The 25040-nt window shown below is 68.0% G+C and overlaps 1 protein-coding gene across 6 annotated transcripts in view; it reads right to left on the bottom strand.

Moving 5' to 3' along the window:
• The window catches only part of RALGDS (ral guanine nucleotide dissociation stimulator), a 38952-nt gene that overhangs the window by 1457 nt on the left and 12455 nt on the right, over positions 1 to 25040 (bottom strand). Inside the window, exons 1-17 of one of the 6 annotated variants that reach the window (XM_054726961.1) lie at positions 23558 to 23804; positions 10021 to 10131; positions 8708 to 8901; positions 8125 to 8220; positions 7496 to 7689; positions 6887 to 7275; positions 5998 to 6213; positions 5624 to 5727; positions 5188 to 5272; positions 4642 to 4710; positions 4170 to 4256; positions 3674 to 3706; positions 3274 to 3395; positions 3000 to 3095; positions 2557 to 2758; positions 2153 to 2395; positions 1143 to 1257 (exon numbers count right to left, since the gene is read on the bottom strand). In XM_054726961.1, the coding sequence (XP_054582936.1) occupies positions 1143 to 1257; positions 2153 to 2395; positions 2557 to 2758; positions 3000 to 3095; positions 3274 to 3395; positions 3674 to 3706; positions 4170 to 4256; positions 4642 to 4710; positions 5188 to 5272; positions 5624 to 5727; positions 5998 to 6213; positions 6887 to 7275; positions 7496 to 7689; positions 8125 to 8220; positions 8708 to 8901; positions 10021 to 10131; positions 23558 to 23725 (2524 nt within the window). In that variant the 5' untranslated portion in view covers positions 23726 to 23804. Of the gene's footprint in view, positions 1 to 1142; positions 1258 to 2152; positions 2396 to 2556; positions 2759 to 2999; positions 3096 to 3273; positions 3396 to 3673; positions 3707 to 4169; positions 4257 to 4641; positions 4711 to 5187; positions 5273 to 5623; positions 5728 to 5997; positions 6214 to 6886; positions 7276 to 7495; positions 7690 to 8124; positions 8224 to 8707; positions 8902 to 10020; positions 10132 to 19209; positions 19464 to 23557; positions 23805 to 25040 lie in introns of those variants that run through there. The other 5 variants (XM_054726962.1, XM_054726959.1, XM_054726960.1 and 2 more) reach the window with 5 other exon arrangements.

Consider the following 25040-nt stretch of genomic DNA (forward strand, 5'->3'; position numbering starts at 1 on the left):
GCTGCCCCGCGTGGCTCCACAGGTCCTTCACCTGTGTCGGCCTCACGTCCCACCTCACGAAGACGGTGCAGGAAGGTGAGGGGATTTAGAAACCAACTCCCCGGGGTCGTGGGGGCCTGGCTGATGGTCGGGGCTCATGCCGGGGAGAGGGTGAGCAGCTCAGGGGAGAGGGCGTGGGGGGTGACACTTACAGCTAACCTATATGGCACACGTATGTACCATGAGCGTATACCGGGGTGGGCAAAAGTAGGTCTACCGTGTCGGTATGGAAAACCAAACAATAATTAACAAACAATAAAAGAACAAACTCTGTGCTTGGTGTACTGGCATCTGTACCCCTACTTTTGCCCACCCGCCCTGGCTGTTACGTCCGTGTGGGGGATGGACACGGGAGCTTGCCCGGGGGCCCGAGCCCCGGCCTCTGGCTCCGAGTCTGTGCTACGCCGGTCCCTTCCCCAGAGTTTAGGGTCCTGAGCTTCCCCCTCAGCAGCCTCTGCCGTGGACTGAACGTCTGTCTCCCCTCAACATTCCTGTTGAAAGCAAACCCCAAGGTGATGGGATCAAGAGGTGGGGCTCTGGGAAGGCGATGCGTTCGTGAGGGGGGGGGGCCCTGTGAAGGGGATTAGCGCCCTCATAAAAGAGAGCCAGAGAGCCCCCTCCCCCATGTGCGGGCACAGCCAGAAGTCAGAGTCTGCCACCGGGAGAGGGCCCTCGGCCGACATGGCTGGCACCCTGACCTTGGACCTCCAGCCTCCAGAACCGTGAGAAATACGGTTCTGTTGTTCATAAGGCACCCGGTCTGCGGTGGTTGGTGACACGTGCGAGTGGATGTTAACACACTTCCCATCCCAGCCAGAAAGTGCCGGGAGGGCTGTGGGCTCGGCCGCACGGCTGATTTTCCCAGGAGAAACGCCTTTTTTCTTCACTGCAGCTCTGAACCGGGTTCGAGACCCAGGCCCAGAAGCCCGGGGGGGGGGGGGGGGGAGGAGGGCGGGAAGGGGGACAGTGAGAAAACACGGGGTGTCCAGGCCCGGCCAGGAGAGGTCGGTGTGTGTGCGAAGTCCGAGGGGTGGGCCTGGTGCCGCTCCGCCCGCCCGCCCTGCCTCCCGGCCGCCGCGGCCCCTCCCCCCGGCCCCGCGTACTTCTCTCGTCTGAAATGACCTGCACCAGCTCGTACTGCTCCGGCTGCTCCTCATCCAGGTGGTGCTTGTCCATGGCCTTGCGGATGACGGCCGGAGCCTTGTCCTGGCTGGTCACCTGGATCGGGCGGGGACAGGCCGTCAGGGGGCTGCGGCCAGGGGCCCCCCCGAGCCGCCCCACACCGCGCACAGGGGCTCACAGCCTCTGGCCGGGTGCTCGGTCCGCGGGGGGCTCGCCACCGCCCCGGGGAGGCCTGGCATGATGAGGGGTCTTTCCCCATTGTTCCTGCTCCCCCTCCTCTCACAAGCCTGCCTCCTCCCCCCACACCTCCTGGGAAACCAACACCCCCTCCACAACAGTATCCACGAGGCTGGGGCCAGACAACCCTGGAGGCGGGAGCCACGGGCCGGCCAGGGTGGAGGCTGCCGCCGTGGTCAGCACAGGCCAGGCCGACCCCTGCTGCGTCCACCCCGAGGGCCAGAGTGCAGCGGCTTCAGACATAGGGTCATCCAGGCGACGGTGGCACAGGGCACCCTACCCAGTGGTGGGTGTGGCGGGGACCCCCACAGGTCAGTCCTGCTGGCTTCATCTCAACCTTCAAATTCCATGCAGTGTCTGATCGCTGGCCTCCCCGCCCCCCCAGCCACCAGCCGGGCACCAGCCTGTCCCCCGGAGGCAGTCATAGGTCTCTCTGCCCCCCTCTGCTCCAACCTCCAGTGACTCCCGTCTCCCTCCCACACTTCCCTACCTGCTTACCCTGAGCCCTGCTCCTTCACCTCGGGCCTGCTCGCTGCCCCTCCAACCCCTGGGGACCCCCCTGCTTGGGACACTGCCCGGTGCTCCCCGAGACCTGTTCCCTGGCTGTGCCCGAATGTCTACTGCCCTCATCCGATCGCCGAGCCCGGCTTCTTCACTCCTGCCTTCCTGACCCGCTGGAAGGAGGGCGGGACGGACAGGCGTCGCGTCCTGTGCTCCTGGCAGAGTGGGGGCACGGGCACCGCCGCCCGCTCACCAGGATGCTCTTGTACATGTTGCCGTTGTCCACGTCCAGGCTGACCCGGATGATGCAGCAGTCGCCCACCTGCTGGTTGTAGAGCGGCAGCGAGGCGCTGTAGCTGCTGACCCCCGAGACGGAGCGCTTGTGGGTGCGGGCGCTGGCCACGGGCGTGGTGGAGGCCGAGGAGGAGGAGGCGCTGCTGGACGCCGAGCTGACGCCCGAGGTCTCCGGGGACGACTGGGAGGCCGACTCCCAGAACTGTGGGGACGGCACGGTCAGCAGCGGCCCCGAGGCCTGAAGGGCCCCCCCGGCGGGGCCCAGCTCTGGGGGCTTTGAGGGGCTTCCTGGCCCCTTTTGTGGGTGAGGGGGGGGACACTGGGACCCGGAATGGAGGGGCTGCGGAGGGCTGGGGCAGTCACCTTCTTTTCCTGGCCGTCGGGGGACTCCGGGACGAAGCTCATGGTGATCTCCTCCACGTCGGAGCTGGAGGAGCCGGCTGAGTGGACGCTGAGTGCGTCGGCGAGGTCCCCGCTGCTGAGGTAGGGGCTGCACCTGAGCTGGTCGCAGGACTTGGAGTGCGAGCTGCCGCTGGTACTCAGCTCCGTGCTGGGGGCCTGGCGGCTGGAGGAAGGGCTGGGTTACTTGGGGGAGGCCTCCCCTGGGACACATCCCATCCCTGCCCCCCGACACTCTGCTCCAGGCACCCCATTTGCTGAGGCCGTGTGCCATCATTTAGCATTAGCCCGTTTCAGAGGAGGACACCGAGGCCCTGTCACAGGGCTGGCCGGTGAGGAGCTGGGATCTCCGTTCCAGCTGTCGGCCTCCCGCTCCCCCTGGGGGGCCCCCAGCCCGCGGCACCCACTCGCTCCAGCGCTTGACGATGGCCGTGCTCTTCCTGGCCTTCAGAGTGTTGCTGGCCGACTCGGAGGGGGGCTCCAGCTCACACGACAGGCTGTAGCTGCGGGACAGGGCGGCAGCTGTGAGCTCCCGGAGCCACGCTCCGTCTCCCTCCCGCCACGTGCCAGCGGCTGGAGCGTGGGCACCCAGCCACCTCGCCAGGCAACAGGTCAATGCCGACAAGAGCCCGAGCCGCAGGCCCTCGAGCCTGGGATGCGCCCGATCCCCGCCCGCCTCACCTCTCGGCCTCGCTGAGCCGCGCCACGGCCCGGAACCAGGCCCCGAACTGCCCCTCGGGCTCGATGCTGTAGTTGTTGCAGGCGGACTGCAGCAGCTTGATCTGGGCGATCACTTCGAATTCCTGGGGCCAGAGCGCAGGGCAGGGCGGGGAGGGCCTGAGTGGGGTGCGGGGTCACCTCCTCTTCTCTGCCCCCACCCAGGCCTGACCCGATCCTCAGCTGGGTTCCAACAGCCCCTCCCCGGGAAACTGTCCTGGATTCTCACTCCTGCTCCCCGCCCGCCCCTCCTCTGGGAGAGGCTCTCCCTGCTGGATCCAGCTCTCCCCATGAAGACAGCAGGAAGGGGGAAGCCAGGGGCGTCTGGTTTCCAGCCCCCAAAGTGAGGGCGGTGGCTGCTCACCTTCCTCCTCTTCTCGAAGTTGATCAGTCTCCCCTGCAAGGCAGACAGCCAACGCCCGTCAGAACGTGTCCCCACGCCCATGACCACCCGGCCCCCCCTCTCAGGCTGCACTACCGACAGCGAACACCAGGGGGCAGGGCATGCACACAAGCTTGGACCTTGGCTGGGTCCTGGGAGCTGGGCGCCGGGCAGACCTTCCCGCTCAGCCCTCTGAGGACAGACACAGCGACAAGAAGACGCCCTTGGCCACCACGTGCCTGACCCTGGAGGGGGTGGCCTCGCTCGCCCATGGGCACGGCTGGCTAAACCCGCCCTGCAGCTCTGAGCCCCACAGCCAGGTGGGGAGCTGGTTACCCACTGGTAAGAGGGGCAGCTGCCCTGACACACAGGGGCCAGGGACTGGGAGCTCAGGGCTCACTGAGGGGTGCTCTCTCCTCTGAGGGGCGCTCTCTCCTCGAGCTTCAGGGCCCGCCCCGCCCCGCCCCGGCTCACTCACATACAGGTAGTCCTTCATGGCCGTGTCCAGCATCACCAGGTCCGTGAGAAAGGTGCCCAGGTAGGGGATGGTGCCCTGGATGACACCCTGTGACAGCGAGGTGGGCGGTGGTAAGTGGGAGCCCTTCGGCCTCGGCCCCAACCCCGGGCTCCCACTCGGAGCAGCCTGGGGACCCTTAGGCGCTAATCCCCCTCCTAGTGCCCACGGACCCCAAACCCTCAGGTGACCTTCCAGGCCTGGCATTTGGCAAATCCCCAAGATGACCGGGTCTCTGACCCCCACCCCCCACCCCCACCCCGAATCCCCAGAGCCTAGCTCTCAGGGCCTTGCTCTGGCTGCAACTAGTCCTCCTGGACACCAGCTGGTGCGGGCACGGCCCTGCAGGGCCGGTCTCAGGGGCAGGGCAGGCACGATGGCAGCGGGAGGGGGACGCAGGAGGCCACCCTGCCCCCCGGGCCTGGGGCACACGCACCGTCTCCTTCGGCCGCTTCTGGGCTCTCTTGGGGTTCATCTCCAGGGTGGCAAACTTGGAGGTGCCCTCCTGCCAGGGTTGAGCATGGGGTCAGCGAGGCCTTCTTCCCTTCGCCCTTCGCCCCCTCATGCACCCAGATCTGTCTAGTCATTCGGACCCACGCCTGGGCAGCCCCTTTGGGACCTGTCGCCTGGGCAGGCACGGGCCCTGCCCTGGGAAGTGAGCTCAGACGGAAGGGGGTGGCAAGGGCCTGCCCAGGGGACAGGCTGGACTGGGCAGGGAAGGGATGCCCACCCCGACGCCATCACCACCAGCAGAGGGCGCTGTAGGAGGAACAGCACGGAAGCAGGAGACTGACCCTGCCAGGCCCCCCACCCCTTCCCGAAAAGCCTCCCCACTCCCAGGCCATCCCACTCCCCGGCCTCCTGTCCCCGGAACTGCCCCCACCTGCCCACGGCCCAAACAGGCCCCCCACCCCAAGGTCCAGACAAGACAGGCCCGGAAGTCTGCGAAGAGCCTCCTGCTGCGAGGCCCCGCCCACCTCACCTTGACCAGCAGCTCTCTGCTCAGCGAGTAGTTGTTCTCGTCCGAGAAGATCTCCGACAGCTTCTGGAAGACCCGCACGCTGTCCCTGGGGGGGGGGGGGGGGGCGCGGGAGGGGTGAGCACAGACCCCTTTTCTCGTCGAGCCCAAAGGCCCGAGCTGCCGGGCGCTGGTCCCACGGTCCTAAGGGCTCCGTGGGCCTGGGGAGGGGGCTCTCGAGTGGGTCACCTGGGTCCCGTTCCCAGTTCTACTGCGTGGCTCTGTTGGGACCAGTTCTGACTTTGTGTGGCTCAGTCCAGGGCCTGACAGATAGGGAAACTGAGTCCTGAGGCAGGACTGCTGGCCTAAGGCCAATGGACGCTTCGAGACCCCACCCCACTGAGGGCCCTGCAGGCCGCAGGCTCACCGAGGCAGGGCCCAGCCCCCGAGGCCCGCCCACCTGGACACCTCCTCCCACGTCTTCTTCAGCCGGTGGATGGAGTTGCTCTGCAGCGCGGAGAGGATGGCGTAGAGGGACGAGAAGTTCTTGAGGACCCGGCACTCCTGGGGGGAGGGGAGCAGCGTGAGGGGGGCTGGCACCGCCCCTTCTGGGTGAGATGCCTGGGAGCCCCCCTCCCAGGGGACCTGCGCCCCATGAATATCGCTGGGGGGCCTGAGCTCAACCCAGGAAGGAACCTGAGGAGGAAGTGAGTGGGGCGGGGCGGGGCGGGGGGAGGGGGAGACGAGTCAAGGTCATCGAGGCCCTGACACAGAAGGGCTGCGCCACAGCCCACAGCCCCGGGAGGGGTGAAGGCAGCCAGGGGCTCCCCATACCCTGGCCACCTCGATCCAGTGCTCCACCACCCTGGCCCTGGCCCGGGCCGAGGCGCTGCGGTCCCCCAGGCACGTGGTGATGACGCAGTTGGCCACGCTGTTGAACTGGCTGACGGTGGCCCGCACGGTGGGCGCCAGGTGCTCCTTGCCCTTCTTGTCGCGCTGGGACCAGATGGAGCCCAGGCAGTGGTAGGGCACCACCTTCTTGAACAGCTCCTGGGGGGAGGGGCGTGTCACTCGGCCCCCCCACACCCCCGCGCAGCACCGGACCCCAGTCCCAGGCAGGGCCCTGGTCCGTGCCGGGGGCCTGGAAGCGGAGGCTGTGGCTGAGCGGCGGAGCCCCTGGGCTTTGTTCCCTGCCCCTGTGGGCACCGGCACGCGAGGGACCCGGGATGAAACGCTGGCGGGGCGTGTGGCGTCTTCACCAGCCGCCCTCACTAACCGCGGGCACCACCCAAGCGGCACCGGGGGGCCCTGAGCCCCTCACACCTGTGCCCCTCCCGGTCCAGATGCTCATCCTTGTGGGTCCACAGCTGGAGGCGTGGCCTAGGCTGCCCTGGGGCCAGGACACCTCAGGTGCCTCGGAAGTGCTGGGGCGGGTGAGGCCCCCTGGGCAGATGGGGGAGCTCCCTCCCCCCCCCAAACAGCCAGGCTCCCCAATTTTCTATTGTTCCACTTCCTTTAACCCTCAGTTACTCTGTGCAGAGGGGGTGGGGTGGGGTCCCAGCTCCACAGTCCGCAGGGAAATGGAGGCCTTGGGGACAAGAAGCTTGCCCGGGTCACGCGGTTTGCAATGCTGGAGCTGGGGTTGGGGTGGGGCCAGGGCACCAGCTCTGGACCAGGGAACGCCCGTGTGGGCAGCCGATGCCCGCGGAGCAGAGCTGCTCACCGCGTCCATCAGGGTGAACTGCTCCGCCACCAGGTCCGGAGGGAACGCCAGGAGGTGAGGCCTCTCCTCGCGCAGCCCGTTCTCTGCGGCCACAGGCGAAGGCCAGGGAGGCTCAGGCGCTGGAGCCGGCTCTAGCTCCAGGGTTTGCGACAGAGCCGGCTCCAGCTCTGGGGTTGCCGTTGGAGTGGGTCCCGGGGCGGCCTCTCGCTCTGGAGCTGGTTCGCGAGTGGGCTCAGGCTCTCCGGCCAGCACCAGCTCCTGCTCCGAAGCCAGCACTGGACTGAGCACTAGACTGGGCGCTGGAGCAGGCGATGGAGCAGGCGCTGCAGCTGGCTCCTGCTCTGAAGTTGGCACAGGACTGGGCGCTGGAGCTGGAGCTGGTGATAGAGCTGTAACAGGAGAAAAGTTCAGCAACACGCCTGCTTTCCCAAGACAGAAACCACGCCACCGCCTTCAGGAGAAGCCTCAGCCCAGGGCGTCTTCCCCACCCGCAGTCCAGGTGGGTGGTCCGAGGCCAGTCTTTGCTCCTGGCCTGCCCCACGCCGGCCTCTGGAGGCTCCTCTGTGTCCAGCACTGACCCCGCCCCACGGGCCCCCCCATTCTCCTCACCCTCCAGCTCCGCCTCCGTGAGCTCTGCGCTCTCCAGCTGAGCCAGGAGCAGGTGCGCGCGGCGCTCCAGGTCCGAGCCGGGCATGTTGAGCTGCACGTAGGCCACCAGCTGCTTGAGGCAGGGGAAGCCCGGGGGCTGGTTGAAGTCCTCCGAGTACTGGTCCAGCCAGGTGCCCAGGATGGAGGAGATGGCACTGGGCGGGGGGCAGCAGAGTCAAAGGCCTGGCTCCCCCTCCATGAGGCCCTCCCATGGCCCGTGGGGGCTGGACTCTGGGCCCGTGCCTGCCCATCCAGAGGCCAGTCCCCCTGCCCACCCGCACTGGGCTGTCCAGGCAGGGGCGGACGAGGTGGGGCCGGGTGTGAGCCGGGCGCTCCCACACCACCTGTCCCGGGCGCCCAGACAGGGACGGGGCCAGCAGGGCTGGGCGGGCTGTGGGGAGGACGGTTCTCTCCGGGGGGCTGGCTCTGGGTCCCCAGCCTCCCTCTGCTCCCTGGGGCCCAGGGCCCACCCACAGCTCCCCCCTTTCCCTCCTGCAGGAGCCCTCAGGCGCCAGGGAAGCGGGGGCCAGGGTTCCGCCCACCCCGCAGCCTCGGCCCCTAAAGGCCCTCCCAGGACCGAGCGCACTCACTTCCTCAGGTGGTCCTGGGGCCCGCCGTCCTCGTGGGCGTACGGGAGGATGCATCCGTATCTAGAGGAGGCCGTGAGGGCGTCACATCTACCGAACCTGCTGTGACGGCTGCTGTTACTGGCCGCCCCGCCCCCCGCTGGGCCGGAGCCTGGAGGGCAGGGGTTTATCTGCGTTTTGCACCGAATTACGTTCCGTGCCCAGAAAAGTGCCCGTGCACAGGAGGGGCTTCACACACGTTTGTGGGATGAATGAACCCCAACTGGCACCTCACAGATGTCCGAGTGGGCCTGGGGCCCCCACCCCGCCCCCAGGGCCCTTGCGCTGGCACTCGGGGAGGGGACCCCCAGATAGAAGCTGGAACCTCTACTCAAATGAGAGCTGTTTCACCCCAGGGCGCAGGGCGACGGGGCTTGAGGCCGAGAGCTGCTTTGGCGGGAGAGTTAAGTCAGCCCCCAGCAGTCCTGACAACCTGGGAGGCTGCTGGTGTTCACATGAGCAAACTGAGGCTCAGAGAGGGCGAGGGGTTTCCCGGAGACACACAGCAGCAGGTGGGGGAGCCGTGCTGTGGAGGGCGGGCGCTCACCGTCTGAACAGCAGGTCCAGGACCTGCTGGGTGGTGGTGAAGGTGCGGTAGGTGCACAGGAAGATGGTGACGTAGGAGAGGTCGCTGCCCTGGAAGGCGGGCACCAGGTGTTCCACCAGCTTCTCCAGCGTGCCCGCCTTCACCGTGCGCACCTTGCAGGTCTCGTACAGGCTCAGGGCCGACTCGTTTTCACACTGGGGTGGGCAGAGGAGGGCCGTGTGGGCAGGGGCAGCAGCAGGGACCCCCAGGAGGGTGAGGGCTGGAGCGCAGATGAGCTCCCAGGCGCGCGGGGACTTGTGGCAGGAGGTGGGACGTGAGCGTCCCCCCAGAAAAAGGTTCTCACGTTTAAAAGTCGATCTGAGCCCTGGCCGGTGTGGCTCAGTGGATAGAGTGTCGGCCTGGGGACTGAAGGGTTCCGGGTTCAATTCCAGTCAAGGGCACATGCCTGGGTTGCAGGCTCGATCCCCAGTAGGGGGCGTGCAGGAGGCAGCTGATCAGTGATTCTCTCTCATCATTGATGTTTCTATCTCTCTCTCTCTCTCCCTTCCTCTCTGAAATCAGTAGAGGATTTCATATATTTAAAATATATTTTAAAAAAATAAAAATAAAAGTTGATCTGAGGGGGTGATGGGAAAGGCAAGGCCTGCAGGTCACCTGCTAGCTGAGCCCCTCCCTGTGGTAAGAGCATCACCCCGAGCCCTGGCGGCACAGCCCATTCCAGAGACAAGGACGCGGCTCGTCAGGGCGGGAGGGAGGGCACACAGGGCACACAGGGCACTCAGCGCAGGGCGGTGCCCATGGCCGCGGGAACCGGGAGCCGACCAGGTCCCAGGCCCTGAGGGGCTGGATCACTGTGGTAACCGGCCTCCCTTCTGGAATGCCGGCCTCGGCTCCGACCTGGAGGGGCCACGGGCAGTGCTCACCGAGAGACCAGCCCCCCCCCCCTTTTTGGGGTGAAAACAGCCCTTCCTACGAAGTGTGGGGATGTTGAGGCTCGGAGGTGTGGGAGGACAGTCAGGACAGCGCCACGGGACAGCGGGGAGCAGCGGCCAAAACAGGAAACGCGGGCCAGACGCACAAACACTCCCCAACGAGCAGGGAGGGGCCGGTGGAAAGCGTCCTTTCCGATGTCACACACGTGTGCGAGCAGGGACTGCACCTGGCCACGCCGGGGCGGGCGGGGGCCGATTCCTTTGGGAGCTGGGCTGTGGGGCCCAGGGCAGGAAAGCCCTGGGGGAAAGTGGGTGCAGCCCCAGGGCGGCAGGTGGGCCCCGGGCCTGCTCGGCGCCACGCTGCGCAGCCCCCGCACTCACCCCGAGCCGGCGCTGGCCCTTGCCGGCCGCGTGGTGCACCTGCACCTTGCGCAGGGAGATGGAGTAGACGACCCCGTTGACCAGCTCCTCGCCGATCTCCTGCGTGGAGCTCTGCAAAGACAGCGCCCGGCGCGGGCGGGGTCAGGGCCCTGCCGGCCGACGCTGCAGGGGGCGCCCCTGCACCCTGTTCCCCGGGGAGGCCCCATCAGTGGCCACACACACCCCAATCCAGAATGAACCAGGAGGACAGCCTGAGAACGGCTTTCTGTCAGGGCAACCCCCTCGGTGCCGCCGCCAGGAGCCGGGTGTGGACAAGACGAGCCCACCCCTCAACAGCCTGCTCCTGCCCAGGGGGCCCCCCAAGACAAGCACCGTGACCGGTCACCTCACAGGTGGGCACGTGGAGGCCGGGAGAAGGGCAACCTGTCCGAGTCACGCGGCTGCAGGTGAGCGGCGACCTGGGACCCGACGGCCCCGGCAGAGGCACCCGGGGGGACACGGCGGCCCTCCCCCCTGCCCCTCCTCCGCGCAGCCCGCCCCCAAACCCCAGCAGACCCCGCAGGAGAGCGGCTCCTCCCGGCCCAGGCCTGCAGCCAGCATCACGGGGCTGGGCAGGTGCGGGGCCTCCCGGAGGCCACGTGCGAGGCCGCTTCCTTCCCTTTCTGCTCATTCAGGCCTTGTGCCTTCTTGGGCAACAGAGGACTTCCCCGCTCCCCGCCGTCACGTGCGCGGGGACAGGGCGAGGAAGAGGACAGTGCTGACGCGCAGGCTGCCGGCCGGGGCTCTGCGGGACCCAAAGCCATGGGACCGGCTGGGCCAGGAAGCGGGGTCAGCCGGCTGCAGCCCGGCCCCCTTGTTTTCGGAGGCAGTGGCCCCGTCCCACGGTCAGCCAGGCCCCGGGCCGCACAGCCCTCTCCCGGCCGGCCCTGCCAGGGGAGGGTGCGTTTCAGGGGGAAGGGACCTAGGAGTAAAGGTGCCAACCTCCGAGGGCTCGGGAGGAGCCGGCGGGGAGGTGCCAGCGGGCACACGGCCATCAATCACACGGTCAGTGACAGCAGCGGGGACCACGCACAGGTCAGCGCCCCCGGCAGGGTGGGCGTGGACCTCAGAGGAGGCCCAGTGCCAAGCGCTGACTCAGCCTGGGCCACGGACGGCCCTGCCCTGAAGCCCGGGCCTGCGGGGGCTCCTGGGCCGGAACCTGGTGCCGGCATCCTGTACCTTAACCCGAGGTGGCGGCCCCCCGGGGTCAGGGCCGGGGAGGGGGCCTGGGCGTCTCGCCCTCTGCCCGCCCCGGAGGCTCTGGGGGGCCCGGGAGCCACCCTCCGGAAGCCCACGTCCTCCGACCCGAGGCCGCCCTCCCGCTCTGGGCACCGAAACAGCGGGAAAGCCGCTGCAATCACACCGGCTCCTGAGCCTGCGCCGCCTCCTCCAGGGAGACAGCCAGGCGTTTCCTGGAAGTTAGCAGGGAGCCCACAGCAGACGTGCCCCCACAGCAGCACCTCCCACACCCACACCCCCCACGGCCCTTCAGCGAGGAGGGGAATTCCTCCTCCTGAAGCAGAAAAACAGAAACAGATGCGCCCAGCCTTCCCACACCCCCCGCCCTGCCTGGAAGAGCCCCTGGGGGAGGGGCAGACGAGGACTTCAGGGGCCTGTTAGCCCTGCCACCCCCACCCAGCCAGGGCCTGGCCGCCCCCACGTCTCCTCCAAGTCCCAGGGGCTGCCTCCCACAGAGGCCTGTCCCGCTCCTGGGATTCCAGCCACATCTGGCCCCGCTGGGAGCCACACCGTCCTGAGCGCCCACGGTCCTGCCAGTTTGGAGGCCGTGCAGGACCCGCTGCCAGAGGGCACTGGACTTGAACCCCTCCGGAGCCCACACAGCACCTGGCTCCCCCGGGCCTCCATCCAGGCCTGCTGGACAGAGCGCTCCCTGGCCAGGCTAACCCGCGGGCAGGGCCCGGCCTCAGGTCTAAATAGCGGCTCTGCACCGAGCCATGGGCCTTGCTGGCTGGGAGCAGCTGGCTGGCCCTGCCTGGGCGTCATGTGATCCCTGAGCCCTTCCCCCACCCCAGGGGCCCCCTCTGCCAGCCGGCTGGGGGGCAGGGCGGGATGCTGAGCACACAGGCTGGGCTGGGGAGTCACTGCCCCAGCGGAGCTAACCCCGTCCTCCCTGTCGCCTCCCGCAGCAGCCGCAGGGACAGCCCAGACCACGGCAGCATCTGAGTGCGGGCACCGTGTAAGCCGGCTACCGAGAGGCAGGCGCAGGCTCCAGGGGAGCTCCCGGGTCCCGGGCGGAGGGGGCATCGGTTCCCTGCGCTCACCCCCTGCCAGGGCAGGAAAGCCGCCAAAGCCCGGGCATCCGCCCCAGAGCCCATACGTAACCCTGGGCCACCGGTGAGCAGAGCGGGCTGCCGGGCCAGCAGCAGCGTGGGCAGCAGGCCCCGTGGGCACCGGCAGGGGCTGGGGGCCTCGGGGAGGGGTCGGCCTAGCAGACAGCTGTCCTGAGGGTCGGCGTCCACGGGGCAGCACTGAGCTGTTAGGAGGAGGACTGTCACATGGATGCTGTGTCCTCAGGGGGCAGAGCCTCCTGTCCCACCCACGCAGGCACCCCAGAGCCCTGGAACCCCCTCCGAGCTGTGCCTTCCAGCACCTGGGTCCAGGGGAGTGAAGGAGTGGGGTGCCCCCAGGCCCTGGTGAGCAGAGGCCAGCAGAATGGGCGCCCAGGGTGTCCCACAGCCCACTGTGCCTCCGGGTGCAGCCCCGAGCCCCTGGGTGGCATCTGTTATGATCAGCCTTCTCCGAGGGGCGGGCCAGCAGGGTGCTGTTCCCAGGGATTGTAGGTCAAGCCCGAACGCCCTCAAGGTAGAACGAGGGGCTCGCCAGGCTTCCGTGCGCATTGGGTCACCATTGTGAGCTGCTGCTTGGGTCCACCGAGTCACCGAGGCCACCCGCGGCCCTGACTGGCCACCCACCAGCCCCCGCAGCCCACCAGCCCCCGCAGCCCACCAGCCCCCGGCCACCCCCCAGCCCCCACAGCCCACCAGCCCCTGGCCAACCCCCAGCCCCCACAGCCCACCAGCCCCCGGCCAACCCCCAGCCCCCGCAGCCCACCAGCCCCCGCAGCCCCCCAGCCCCCGCAGCCCACCAGCCCCCGCAGCCCCAGGTGCATGAGGCCCTCCCCAGAGCCCAGCAGACCCCAGAGCACGGCCCCGCCTGAAGGGCTCTGACTCCCAGCTCTGCCGAGCCTCCGCCCTCGGCCTCAGTGAGCTCGCCTGTGAAATGGGGAGAAGAGCCTCTCCCTAACAGGGTCACAGTGGCGGCCACGAGGCTCGCACCCAGGCCGGGGCCTGGCACACGGAAGCGCCCAGGAAGCGGGACCTGCTGCTGCTGTGGGACGGCTGGCACGCACACAGGCCCTCCCCTCCTCCCCGCCCCCCGTCCCAGCTGAGGCTGAAAAACCTCCCGGGAAACCTGTGGGAGACCTGCCAGAGGCTCCGGGAACCCGGAGGGGGCCGAGGCACCCTGAGTCTGAGGGTTGGAGCCAGGCGCGCAGCTTGCTGACTTTTTCGCCTTCTGCTCGAAAGCAGGCGCCCAAACTGGCGGCAGATCAAGAGGAACCCCAGGGATTCCAGGGACCAGGCCACGGTCCTCAGCCGTCAGGATCCCAGGCGCCCATTACACAGAGCGGGAGACTGAGGCCGGAGGAGGACCACGCAGACAGTGTCCGGGCTGAGGAGAGATCCAGGACGGTTCAAGTCCAAGTCCTGGCTCATCTCCTAGACCCGTGGTCGGCAAACTCATTAGTCAACAGAGCCAAATACCAACAGGACAACGATTGAAATGTCTTTGGAGAGCCAAATTTTTTAAACTTAAACTTCTTCTAACTCCACTTCTTCAAAATAGACTCGCCCAGGCCGTGGTATTTTGTGGAAGAGCCACACTCAAGGGGCCAAAGAGCCACATGTGGCTCGCGAGCCGCAGTTTGCCGACCACGGTCCTAGACCATCAGCCCAGGGCCGGGAGGATGAAGATGTCGTTCACGCGTGACCCTGCTGGTGCCTGCACGGAGCCCCACGGCACAGATGCCCCAGAGGGGACGTAAGGTCAGCCCTGGATAAGAGTGGGCCACTCTCCCGGGCGAGACACTGCACCCACAGAGGCAGCCTGGGCTGGGGGCCCCTCACCCACAGAGGCAGCCTGGGCTGGGGGCCCCTCACCCACAGAGGCAGCCTGGGCTGGGGGCCCCTCACCCACAGAGGCAGCCTGGGCTGGGGACCCTCACGGCGTCTGGTTTCCAGGGCAGCCGCGAAGCTCAGTGACTCCAGAAATCGGAGTTTGGAGGCTGTGCTGAGCCCCCAAAGAGGCTGACCCGTCTCCCCAAGAACCTGCCACCAGCCTGAGCCCAGTTTGTTAAATGTGCCTCCGTGGGGAGGAGAGACCGACCTGCAGGCTGGCCCTGCCCACTCCACCCTCCCTCCTGCCCATCCTGACGGTCAGGGCCAGGGACCCCAGGGGCCAGGCCTGCGAGGGGACATGGCTGGTGACGGCCGAGGAGGAAGGGGGGGGGCGGGCCCCTGGAGGTGTAGGGTGGGGCAGGCTGAAGGTCCAGTCCCAACAGCAATGGCACGGACCACGGTGTCCAGCACACCTGGGCACTTCCTGGGCGCCAGGCCCTCGGCGGGCACACTCATTGCATTTAATCCTCCCCACACCTCACGTGATGGGTGAGGACGGAGCGGGCGGGAGCTCGCCCAGGCCAGGAGCCAGGAAGTGGCAGCTGGGGCAGGGACTTGAACCCCGGCCTGTGACTCTCCTGTCCTACAGAGACACGCCCAGGCCTCGCTCCACTGGTGGCCGCCGTGGAGGCAGCCTCAGAACAGAGTCTCTCCCTGGTCACACGGATGCGGGAAAGAGAGCAGTGATGGGAAGGACTTCCTGGGGTCACCCAGCCAGCTGGGGGTGGCAGGCCCAGCGTACCCACACCTCTCTCTGAGGGGACGTCCAGGGCCCCCACAGGCCCGAGGTTCAGCTCCAAGGACGGCCCCCGGAGCCGGGGCAGCCGCCGCCTGTCGGCTCTGACGCCGTGCCAGGCGCTGCGGGGACGGCTTGTCAGGCCGCCTGTCTCGCGCGGTCCTCCCCAGAAGCCTCCGCGGAGGAACCGGCAGAGGCCCGTTGTACAGAAAAGGAAACCGAGGCTCAGGGCGCAGGAGCAGGGCAGGCTGCGGGCCGAGCCAGCACTCCAGCCCGCTCTTCCCCGGAGCCCAGGCCCCTCCTGCTGGAGGACAGCCTTACCCCGGGGCGTGACAGAGCAGGCTGTGCAGGCCGCCCACCTTCGGGGAGGAAAGCGCCAGAGCAACACCCGCACCCGGATTCCCCCACGCAGCCCTGTGCCGGGTGCTCCCGCCCTGCCCGCCCGGCCGCCTGGCTCTCCGCTCACTCCCGGCCCCGCCGCCTCCTGCGCTAGGCCGCGGGCGTCAACTCTCGGATCCTCGGAAGTGGGTCGGGGGTCGCTTCGCTGGAGCTGTGGGTCCGGGAGCACAGCGTTTCCGGGCCTGCCAGGCTGGAGGCCCGCGCCTGGGACAGGGGCCACAGTGCCACGCCCAGGGAGCCGTCGGGGCCACCAGCCAGCAGCCCCTGACACTGCCCCACCGGCTCGATCAGGGGCCACGGAGGGCCGGCGCTAAACCGATTCCAATGAAGACGGGGCCCGGGTACGTCCAATTCCCGGGCCCTCCCTGAGCGTCCGCACACACAGCCCAGCGTGCTCAAGTCTCCGCAGCCAGAACCAGCCGGCCGGGCACCCGCCCTTCTCCTGCAGCCCGAGGAGCAGAGCAAGAGGGAACCGGGGGGCTTGTGGGGTCCCTGCAAATGGCAGGCAGACACACAGACAGGGGCACCTTAGGCCATGCCTCTGGGGCCTCCAGGGTCAAGGCCCTGGGGGCTAACCTGAAGCTCTGCATACAGTGTGGTCAGGAGGCCAGATGACCCTGAGGAGGCAGGCAGGCTGGAAGGAGACCCCCTGTGTATCTCCACCCCAAGAACAGAGAACCCCCCCCCCATTCCATCCCACCCACAGACTCTCTCAGGCTTGCAGGCCGCTGCCTGGGTCAGAGCCCTGCCTCTGCCACTTGCTCGCTTCGAGAGGCTGTGCGATCCAATTACCTCCAGCGCCTCAGTTGTTCCTTCTGCTAAATGGGCTACTGACAGTCCTGAACGCGGGGGACACAATGCATGGAATTACTCAGCACTGGGCCTCCCACAGAGTTCTGGCTCCTATGCGCTGTTATCTTAAACCTTGGGGGGCTTGCTGAGGGCTTGCATCTTCCTGGAAGCCCCCCTCCCCCCAGCGTGCTCTGGCCACAGCACTTGGCCTTCCTCTGACCTCTAAGCATCCCTGCCCCTCACTTGGCCACGGCTCTGGGCTGCCTGGGCCTGGTGCCATTTTCCCACTGCTCCAACGACCTCCTCGTGAACTTGGCGAGCCGTCTCTGACCCCTCTGGTCCCGAGCGCACAGTAGGTGCCCAAGAGAACACAGCCCAGGTTCAAGTCCTGGCTGCGCCCTTCTCGGCTGTGTGCTGTGCGTACGTCCAGCTCAGGGGCTCTGGTCCCCTAGCCCAGTGGTCGGCAAACCGCGGCTCGTGAGCCACATGCGGCTCTTGGGCCCCTTGAGTGTGGCTCTTCCACAAAATCCCACGTGCGGGTGCGCACGTACAGTGCGACTGAAACTTCATGGCCCATGCGCAGAAGTCGGGTTTCAGCCTGGGCGAGTCTATTTTGAAGAAGTGGCGTTAGAACACTCAAGGGGCCAAAGAGCCGCATGTGGCTCGCGAGCCGCGGTTTGCCGACCGCTGCCCTAGACAGGGGGGCTGGCACCTGCCTGGAGGGCTGGATGGGGAGGTGGCGCCTGCATCCAGTAGATGCTACAGGCCAGAGAGCGGCCTGGCCGAGGCAGGGGCCGCCTGGACCCGGGCCGGTGACCTCCCGAGAGCACAGACCGCACAGGCGGAGCTGGGTCAGCGGTGGCTTGGCTTAGAATCAAGATGACGAGGGAGCACATGCCCAGATGTGCGAGGACATCTGGCAGCCCGGCGAGGGAAGGACTGGGTGGAGGCTGGTGGGGAAATGGGGGGGCGGGGGAAGGAAGGCAGAAACTGCCTGGGGGTTTCCAGAGAGGACAGGGACCCCAGCAGTGCTGCTTCAGCTCTGGCACACTACAGCGACCAGGAAACCAGCCCCGGGGGGGGGGGGGGGAGGATTGGCAGGAGGGACAGGGACTTCCCCGCCCCCTCCACCGCCCGTGGTAAATGGCCATTGTGTTTGGCTTCCGGCATGGACTCCTCTTCGGCCAGGACCCTGGTTTTCCTGCTCCAGCCAGAACTTCCCCTTAGATTCTAAACAGTGGTCGCGGCCTGGATCTGGTGCTGAGGCCCGGATGGCAGCAGCAGGAGGGGGAGAGGGAGGGAGAGGGGGAGGGCGGGGAGGGGAGGGGAGGGGAGCCAGAGAGAAGGCCGGCCACCCCTGGGCAAGGCTAGGGCTCAGACCGGCCTCTCCCTCAGGTCCTCAGGGATGCACATGATCAGAGAGGGAGGGAGGGGGAGGGAACGGGCCGAGCAGCTGGCCCCACCCTGGCCAGGAACCTTCCCGGCCCTGAGCGGCAGGCCAGACCCTCCCGGCACACAAAGCCCGCCTGGCTGCCAGATGTAATGCAAGTCAGAGGAGGACTGGGTCCTGCTGCAGCCGCCAATGGAAGCCAAAGCTCTGGGTCCCGGATGAGGGTCCCGGGCACGCCAAGCTCAGAAGGAACGTCTCCCAGGCTGGGGTCCCCCCCGCCCCCGCGCTCCCAGAGCTCCCCCCACGCTGGGCATGGAGACACAATTTGTCCTTGGGCAAATGTGCATCTAGGCCCTGGCTAGATACTGGGGACACACAGAGGCCCAAGACCCAGGCCGCAGACTGCCGGCAATCGCAACACAGCGAGGCCTACAGTGATGGGGGAGGGGGTGCAGGACTCCAAGGGGCCCTAACCAGCACTGGGGGGGGGGGGGTCTCAGGAACTCCACTGTTAAGGCTCTGGCTCGGCCGTGACATGCTGAGCCCCTTAACCCAGGGCTGGCCTCTGTCCGGGCCCCGGGCCCAGGCAGAGCGGGTGAGGGGCGCACCCTGGAGCTGCTCTCTCTGCTGCAGAGGCAGGTGCACAGGCAGGCGGGAGGAAGGTATCGCTCCCCGCAACCTGTGTGACCCCATGACCCACTGAACCCCCCTACACAGAGCACACCAGGAACAAGAGTCCCGCCCCCGTTGGAGACAGGCCCAGCTCCCCTTCTCTGAATCCTCCCAAACCTAAGGTGTTGGGGCATTTCCTTTTCTTTTTAAAAAAAAAAAAGTGTATTTATTGGTTTTAGAGAGAGAGGAAGAGAGAAAGGGAGAGAGAGGAGAGGGGGAGAGAGAGACATCGATTTGTTGCTCCATTTATGTATGCATTCGTTGGTCGGTTCTTACATGTGCCCTGACCAGAGATCGAACCCTCAGCCTTGGCATATTGTGCGACACTCGAAGCAACGGAGCTACGGGCCAGGGCTGGCGCTGGGCATTTCCTAACCAAGCAGCAATGAGTCCGTCACCCTCTGGGCACGAGAGGGCCTTGTCCCAACCTCCCTGCCAGACACCTGGCCCCACACCCGGCTTCCCCTCCACCCGGTCCTCTGAGCAGGCCTGAACATCGGCTCTACCTCTGGCCCTAAAGAGGGCTGTCTGGAAGGCCACTGTGGTCCCCGCCAGCCCTGGGCAGGCGTGCCAGGAGTGTGCCCCCTAAGCTCTAGGCACCTGGATGGCGGAGCGGACTGCTGTGCAAGCCGGGGCTGGCAGGCGAGAGGAAACAGGCCCGGCCCGCTCGCAGAGGTGACAGCCCGCGGAAACAGGTCTACCTGGCTGCAGGGCGCGAGGCGGGCACACCCGGGCTCCGCGAGGGCCAAGCCTGCGGTGGATGGGGGGCAGGCGGACCCAGGGCCGGTCCCTAAACGGCTGGACCAGCTGCGCGGGCGGCCCCCTTCCCTTCGCGCCCCTCCGGTCCACCTTGCTGCCCTGGGTTACGGCGAGGAGGGGGGCTTTCTGCAGAGGGACCTCCTTCCGGACCCATCGGGACGCTGGCCCCACCCCCACCCCCTCGCTGGGCCGCCCCGCTCACCCACCTCCAGGCGCGGCAGGTCGGGGTCGAGCTGCGTGAAGCTGTGCAGCACCACCGGGCAGCTGCCGGGGCCGCCCACCTCCAGGCGCACGGCGTCCCACACGCTGCGGCTCCGCCGGGAGCCCGGAAACAGCGGCTCGGCCCCGCCCGCGGGCCCGGCCGCCTCGGCCCACATGCGCTGCACCATGGGCGGCTCGCGGCGGCGCGGGCGGCCGGCCGGGCCGCGGGACCCGGGGCGGCGCGGGCGGCGGAGGCCCCCGCGGCTCCGCGCTGCTGCGCTCTGCGCCCGCCGCCCGGCCCGCTGAGGTCATGCGGGGGGCGGGCCGGGCCGGGGGCGGGGCCGGCGGCGGGGAGGGCGGGGCCTGGGTGCCGGGCCGGGAGGGCGGGCACGGGCGCCCCCGCGAGCCCCCGCGTCCCTCCTGGAAAAGGAGGGCGGGACCACGCGGCACATCCCACAAGCACGTGCCGCGCACCCACCTGCGCCCAGCCTCAGGGACCCCCGGGCAGAGGGCCCCGCAGCTCCCACCCTCTGTGCCCAGCCGAGCACCGGGGACGGTGGGGTGGGGGCGGGGGTGGAGGAAAACAGCTGGGCAGCCCCACTCTTGGGAATTCACCCTCAGCCGGCGGTCGGGGCGTGCACGGGGATGGCTCTGTGAGCACATTTACGGGAACTCCGGGTACCCCTGCCCCCCAGTCACGCAGACACCCCGTGCCCACTGGCCGGCCCCTCGGCAGCCCGTGATGCCGGAAGCGCTGCTCAATGCGGAGCCGTGAGAACCCGGGACGCCGCTCCGCTTGCAGACAGGACCGGGCGCCGGTGAACAGAGGGCCCGGCTCGCGCTATCCCGGCGGCTCCACTTCCCCTCCGGCTTCTCTGAATCTCCCAGGCTCCCGAACACATCTGTACAATCGCGCTCCCGTGACCAGTGCTGGTTTTGTCTGCTTTTAAGCAAGACGGGTAGGCTGGGTTGGAGCGGAGGTCCCTAGGAGGCGGGTTAGGAAGGCTCCATGGCCTGCCCTGGGGAGGGGAGGTGCGGGGCGCACATGAGAAGGACGCCCTCCAAGAGCTGCAAAGCTGGGACGGGACCGGACACTGCCCTGGGCTGGAAGTGCCTCCTCCCGGCCCTCCTCCCGGCCCCCCTCCCGGCCCCCCTCCCGGCCCTCCTCCCGGCCCTCCTCCCGGCCCCCCTCCCGGCCCTCCTCCCGGCCCTCCTCCCGGCCCTCCTCCCGGCCCCCCTCCCGGCCCCCCTCCCGGCCCCGCGCTCAGAACTTGCCAGGGAACCCGCGCCCGCCGGGGGCTCCCTTGATCTTTCTCCCCAGGAGGCGCCCGGGAAGCAAGCTGGGGGGGGGGGGGGTAAGAGCCGCCTGGAGGCCGAGCAGCTCATCGGGGCACAGAGGCGGGCACCCCACGCACCACCGCTCTGGCTTTGAGGGTGCCCGGTAGGGGGGAGGTGAGGCGTGGGCAGTTCACCATTACATAGGCCCTGGCTTTGGGGCTCCCCCCCCTTGGGGTCCTGGTGAGCCTGTTCACGGCTCAGCTGAGTGCGCACGTGCACACACACACACACACACACACACACACACCCGGTTCCCAGGGTGGCGTGTGGCCTGGACAGGTTCAGGCACTGAGAGCTGGGTCTGAGCCCAGCCCCACCCCTTCTTACTGTGTGACCCCAGCCCCCCCACAGGTCACCGCACGCCGCAGGACCAGTATTCTGTGTGAAGGGGCATGACTGACGAGACAGCACCACCGAGCACCTGGCACCAAGGGGCTCCCGGGAGGAACAGGGCGCAAAGCACGGTGGGGCGTGTGCGGCCATGATAAATGGGTCACTCCTTTCCCCCTCATCCTGCTCAGTGCACCCGACCCCAGCTGTCCCAGGCTCCCACCCTTGCCCTGGGGGTGCACCCGCCCCTCCCTGGGGGTCCCGAGAAGCCCCCATGCGCCCCGCTGCGCTGCAGAGACCAGTCCCCAGGCGGTGCCGCAAAGACGGGCTGCGAACGGCCCGGGATGAGACCCCAGCCAAGTCCCGCCCCCGCGTTCTGTTTGGCTTGCAAAGTGTTTTCCGATGTTGGAGCCAGCAGCGCAAGGTCAGGTGGTTTCACATAAAAACCCACATTTCTGGCTTCTCCGGCAACTTCGGGCGACCTGGCCACACGAGGTCCGTGTCTCCGTGAGCAGCAGGAGGCCGGGAGGAGCTGACCACAGCTGTCCCTCTGGGGGAGGGGGTTGCCACAGGCCCCGCTGGGCCCCATCACTCCCTGCCGCTGAGCAGCCTCCCCTAGTTGAGGGGAAGGTGTGCTCAGGCCACACCTGGGCCCCTTTTTCTTCCCACATCCATCCCACCACGTCCGCTGACACAGGCAGCCAGAGAGGTCGTGACCCTTGCAGAGCTCCCCCCCTGCCCACAGACATCCTGGGGCAGACCACCTGCCAGGGGAGGCCCCGGCGGCACCTCTGGGTCTCTGGCCACGCCCAGCCAGGCTCGCTCAGAACTGCAGCACCCCCAGGGTTTCCAGCCATCGTCCTGGGCCGGGGGATGCTTCCCACCCCCACCCGCCCCTGACGGTACCTGACGGGGGCGCCGCAGGACGCCCAGGGCGGCTCAGAGCAAGACCTGGGCTCAAGGCCATGCCTGGGTGAGCACAGGCCTTGGCCATCCTCTCCTCCAGCCTGCGCTGGGCCAAGGCCACGGAGGATGCTGTGGCCCAGCGAGGACCAGAGGCGGGGTACCCAGGCCAGGCCGCGGGGGGGGGGGGGGTGAAGGGCACCCCGTCGGTCTGCCTTCTGTGGTCTATATTTAGAGCCGGGGAGGATGCGAAGAGGGTGTGGCTTGGCCCGGCCCGGCTCCCCAGTCATTTCCCCACACGCACGTCACCATTCCTGGCCTGCCCGGCCCTGGGGTAGCCCTCTGTGGGCGGGTGAGCACACACCTTGGCAGGAGGTGACACACCTGGGCCCCGGCTGGGAGCTCCTGGCTCAGCCCCGCCTCCTCTCCCGCCAGGTTTCTGGGAACCTCCAGGGGCCTTCTCTTCCGCCAAGAAGGAGGGGAGCCTCGGGCAGGACGGACGCAGAGCCCAGAGGGGCTCAGCAGGCGGGAACCGCCACCTCCAGACCTCAGGAGCCTTTCCTGGGTGGAGGGTGTGGCCTCATCACCACCACCAACCTCCGACCTCACTGGGCGTCGCTGCCCCAGGACAATCAGAACAAGAGACACCAACGCCTGGAGCCGCGGACAGCGCGCGGCACGGGGTGCCAGGAGCTCGCTGCAGGCCCTGCTGTCCCCCCGCTGCCCCCCCCACAAAGGGGTGCTCACAGCCCTGCCTCTGACCCTCGAGGCTGATGGAGACACTCAGAGCAAACGCACAGCCCGGGGTCACTGATAAACGCCGTCCACAGAGTGGGCACTGGGCTGCCCTGAGGACTGTCCCCCCCACCCGTGCCCCCCACGCCAGCGGGCCCTGACCTTGACACCAGTCCAACAGGTGACAGCCCGAGGTGGAAGGCAGGGAGGAGAGAGGGAGAGAGGCAGAGGGGACAGACAGACCGGAGACTGAGACTCTGCCCCTGAGCCTGACACGGAGAATAACCGACAGGGGCCCCAAACCTGTCCCCAAGAGGGGGGGGCGGGCACTGATGTCCCCCAAGAGGGGGGGGCGGGCACTGATGTCCCCCAAGAGGGGGGGGCGGGCACTGATGTCCCCCAAGAGGGGGGGGCGGGCACTGATCGGGAGGCAGCGATGTCCCACAGCAGTGCTGGTGGGAGGCGCCATTCCCTGCCTGAGAAGCGCCCATCACGCCCGAGGGACCCAGTGTGCCCCTGACCTCCCCTCCTTGCTGGGTGTCAGCCAGCGGCCACCGCACGTGGGGCCTGGGACGACCCAGTCCCGACAGCACCGTTCTTGCCCGTGTGTCTGGAAAACTCTCTCTCGAGATCTGGGGCCGAGGCTTATGTTCAAGCCCCTGCCCTGCACCTTCCCAGCCTCAGTTCCCCCTTCCTGAGCCTCAGTATGTCCATCAGTAAGATGGGAACAACAGCAACAACAGTAATGCCGCCAGCTGGCTCTCGGGTTCTCAGCAGAGCAGACGATAAAATGCAGCACAAAAGCCCTTTGTAATCTGAGAGAGAGACACCATCCCCTCACAGGAGCCGCTGACCCAGGGCCACCCCCCGCCAGGAGAGGTAGACAGGCCGGCGGGCGGCCCCCCCACACACACACCCCCAGGTGGCAGGTGGAGACGCCCCTGTAGCGGCTTCCAGCCGAACTCCTTCAACCAGTTCCCACGGGGAGGGGGGGGGAGGGGAAGCACCCGGCCTCTCGCAGAGGCACCGGTTGCCCTGGAAACTCACCTCGGTGGCGGGGGCTAGCAGAGGCGTTGGCCAGGGCGTGGGGCTCGGGACAGGAGGACTGGGACGGCGGGCGAGGGCCCACCTCCTGGCAGTCACCACAGAGACGCAGGCGAGGAACACCCAGCCCTTCCTGCCCTTGGGCACGGCGGGCCTGCCTGCCCGGGCCATGGCAGAGGGGAGCCGGCCGCCTCGCGAAGCCCGCTGCCGTCTGCCCGTCTGCCCGTCTGTCCGCCGGCCCCGGTGGAGTCGAGCACCCGAGTGCCTAGACCTGGAGTCACCCACATGGCTGTCATACCTGCTCCCGTGACGGGCAGGGCCAGGAATTCCCGCTTGTACCCGGCCACGGGCCAGCCAAGGACGCGCGGATGGGGCTCCGTCCCGAGCAGGGCCCAGGCTCCAGCCCAGGCCTGCTCTCGCGGGGTGCGCCCAGCTGTCTCCTCCAACACCCCGGGCCCTGCCCCCGGGCCCCTGCCTGTGGAGGTCACCCCCCGGGTCAGAAAGGTGGCGGGTACAAGTCACCGAGATCTGAACACGGCTCCGCCAGTGGGACCGCCAGGTGAGCGTGAACCCGCCAGGCGCGTGGGGGGAGCGCCGAGGGCCCCGCTTGCTCCGGCCCCGCCCCCCACTGCTGCTCAGGGCACCTCCACCCCTGGCACCCGACACGGGACCTCATGCTAAACTGCAGAACCAAACCAGGGTGGCAACTGTCTACTGTGCGAGTACGGAAACAAAAACCATAATACTGCCCCCACAACTACCGTTACTTCCGAAAAGCCAGCGCACGCAGCCCGGCGGGCGAGCCGTCGGAGGGCAGTCGTTCAACGAACACATTTAAGAACAACTCAGGACCTGTCTCCATTGCCCTCCTTTTGCTGCGAGCAGGCACTGGCAGCCACGGGGCGACCCCAACGCCCATTTGACAGATGGAAAGACTGAGGCCGGGGAGCGGGGAGAATGCAGAGCCACGGACGCTCCTGCCCCAGCGTTCAGAGCTCCCGTCCCCAAACCCAGAGCCACCGGGCGACCCAGACACAGAGCCGGGCCGCTTCCTTACCCTCCTGGGACCCTGGCGGGCAGCCGGCGGGGCGCGCAGGACCACGGGGGCCGGGGGGAGAGGGGCTCCGGCAGAGGCTCCGCAGCCGGCCTGTCGGCACATGGTGGGCGCTGCTGGGGCGGCCGGGGCCCCGCATGCCGCCCTGCCGCCCAGCCCCGCCAGCACCGGCTCGGCTCTGGAACCGTTTCACATCCTCTTCCGGTGGCTTTGTGGGCGCAGGGGACCCGGCTGAGCAGGCAGCTCGGGGCCCGTGAGCAGAGACCTGCTTCCCTGTGGGCGTGTAGGTTCCTTTCTCGCTGAGCCTGTTTCCTGACCCGCCGTGGAGGGAGGGGGGCACAGAGGTCTTCACACCCCAATTCCTCCCACCCCGCCCTCAACCTGGAACTCCCACCACTAGGCTCGCAGCAGTTTCCTTCACGGAAGAAGGGG

This window comes from Eptesicus fuscus, chromosome 15 (assembly GCF_027574615.1).
Source record: "Eptesicus fuscus isolate TK198812 chromosome 15, DD_ASM_mEF_20220401, whole genome shotgun sequence".
NCBI classification, from domain to species: domain Eukaryota; kingdom Metazoa; phylum Chordata; class Mammalia; order Chiroptera; family Vespertilionidae; genus Eptesicus; species Eptesicus fuscus.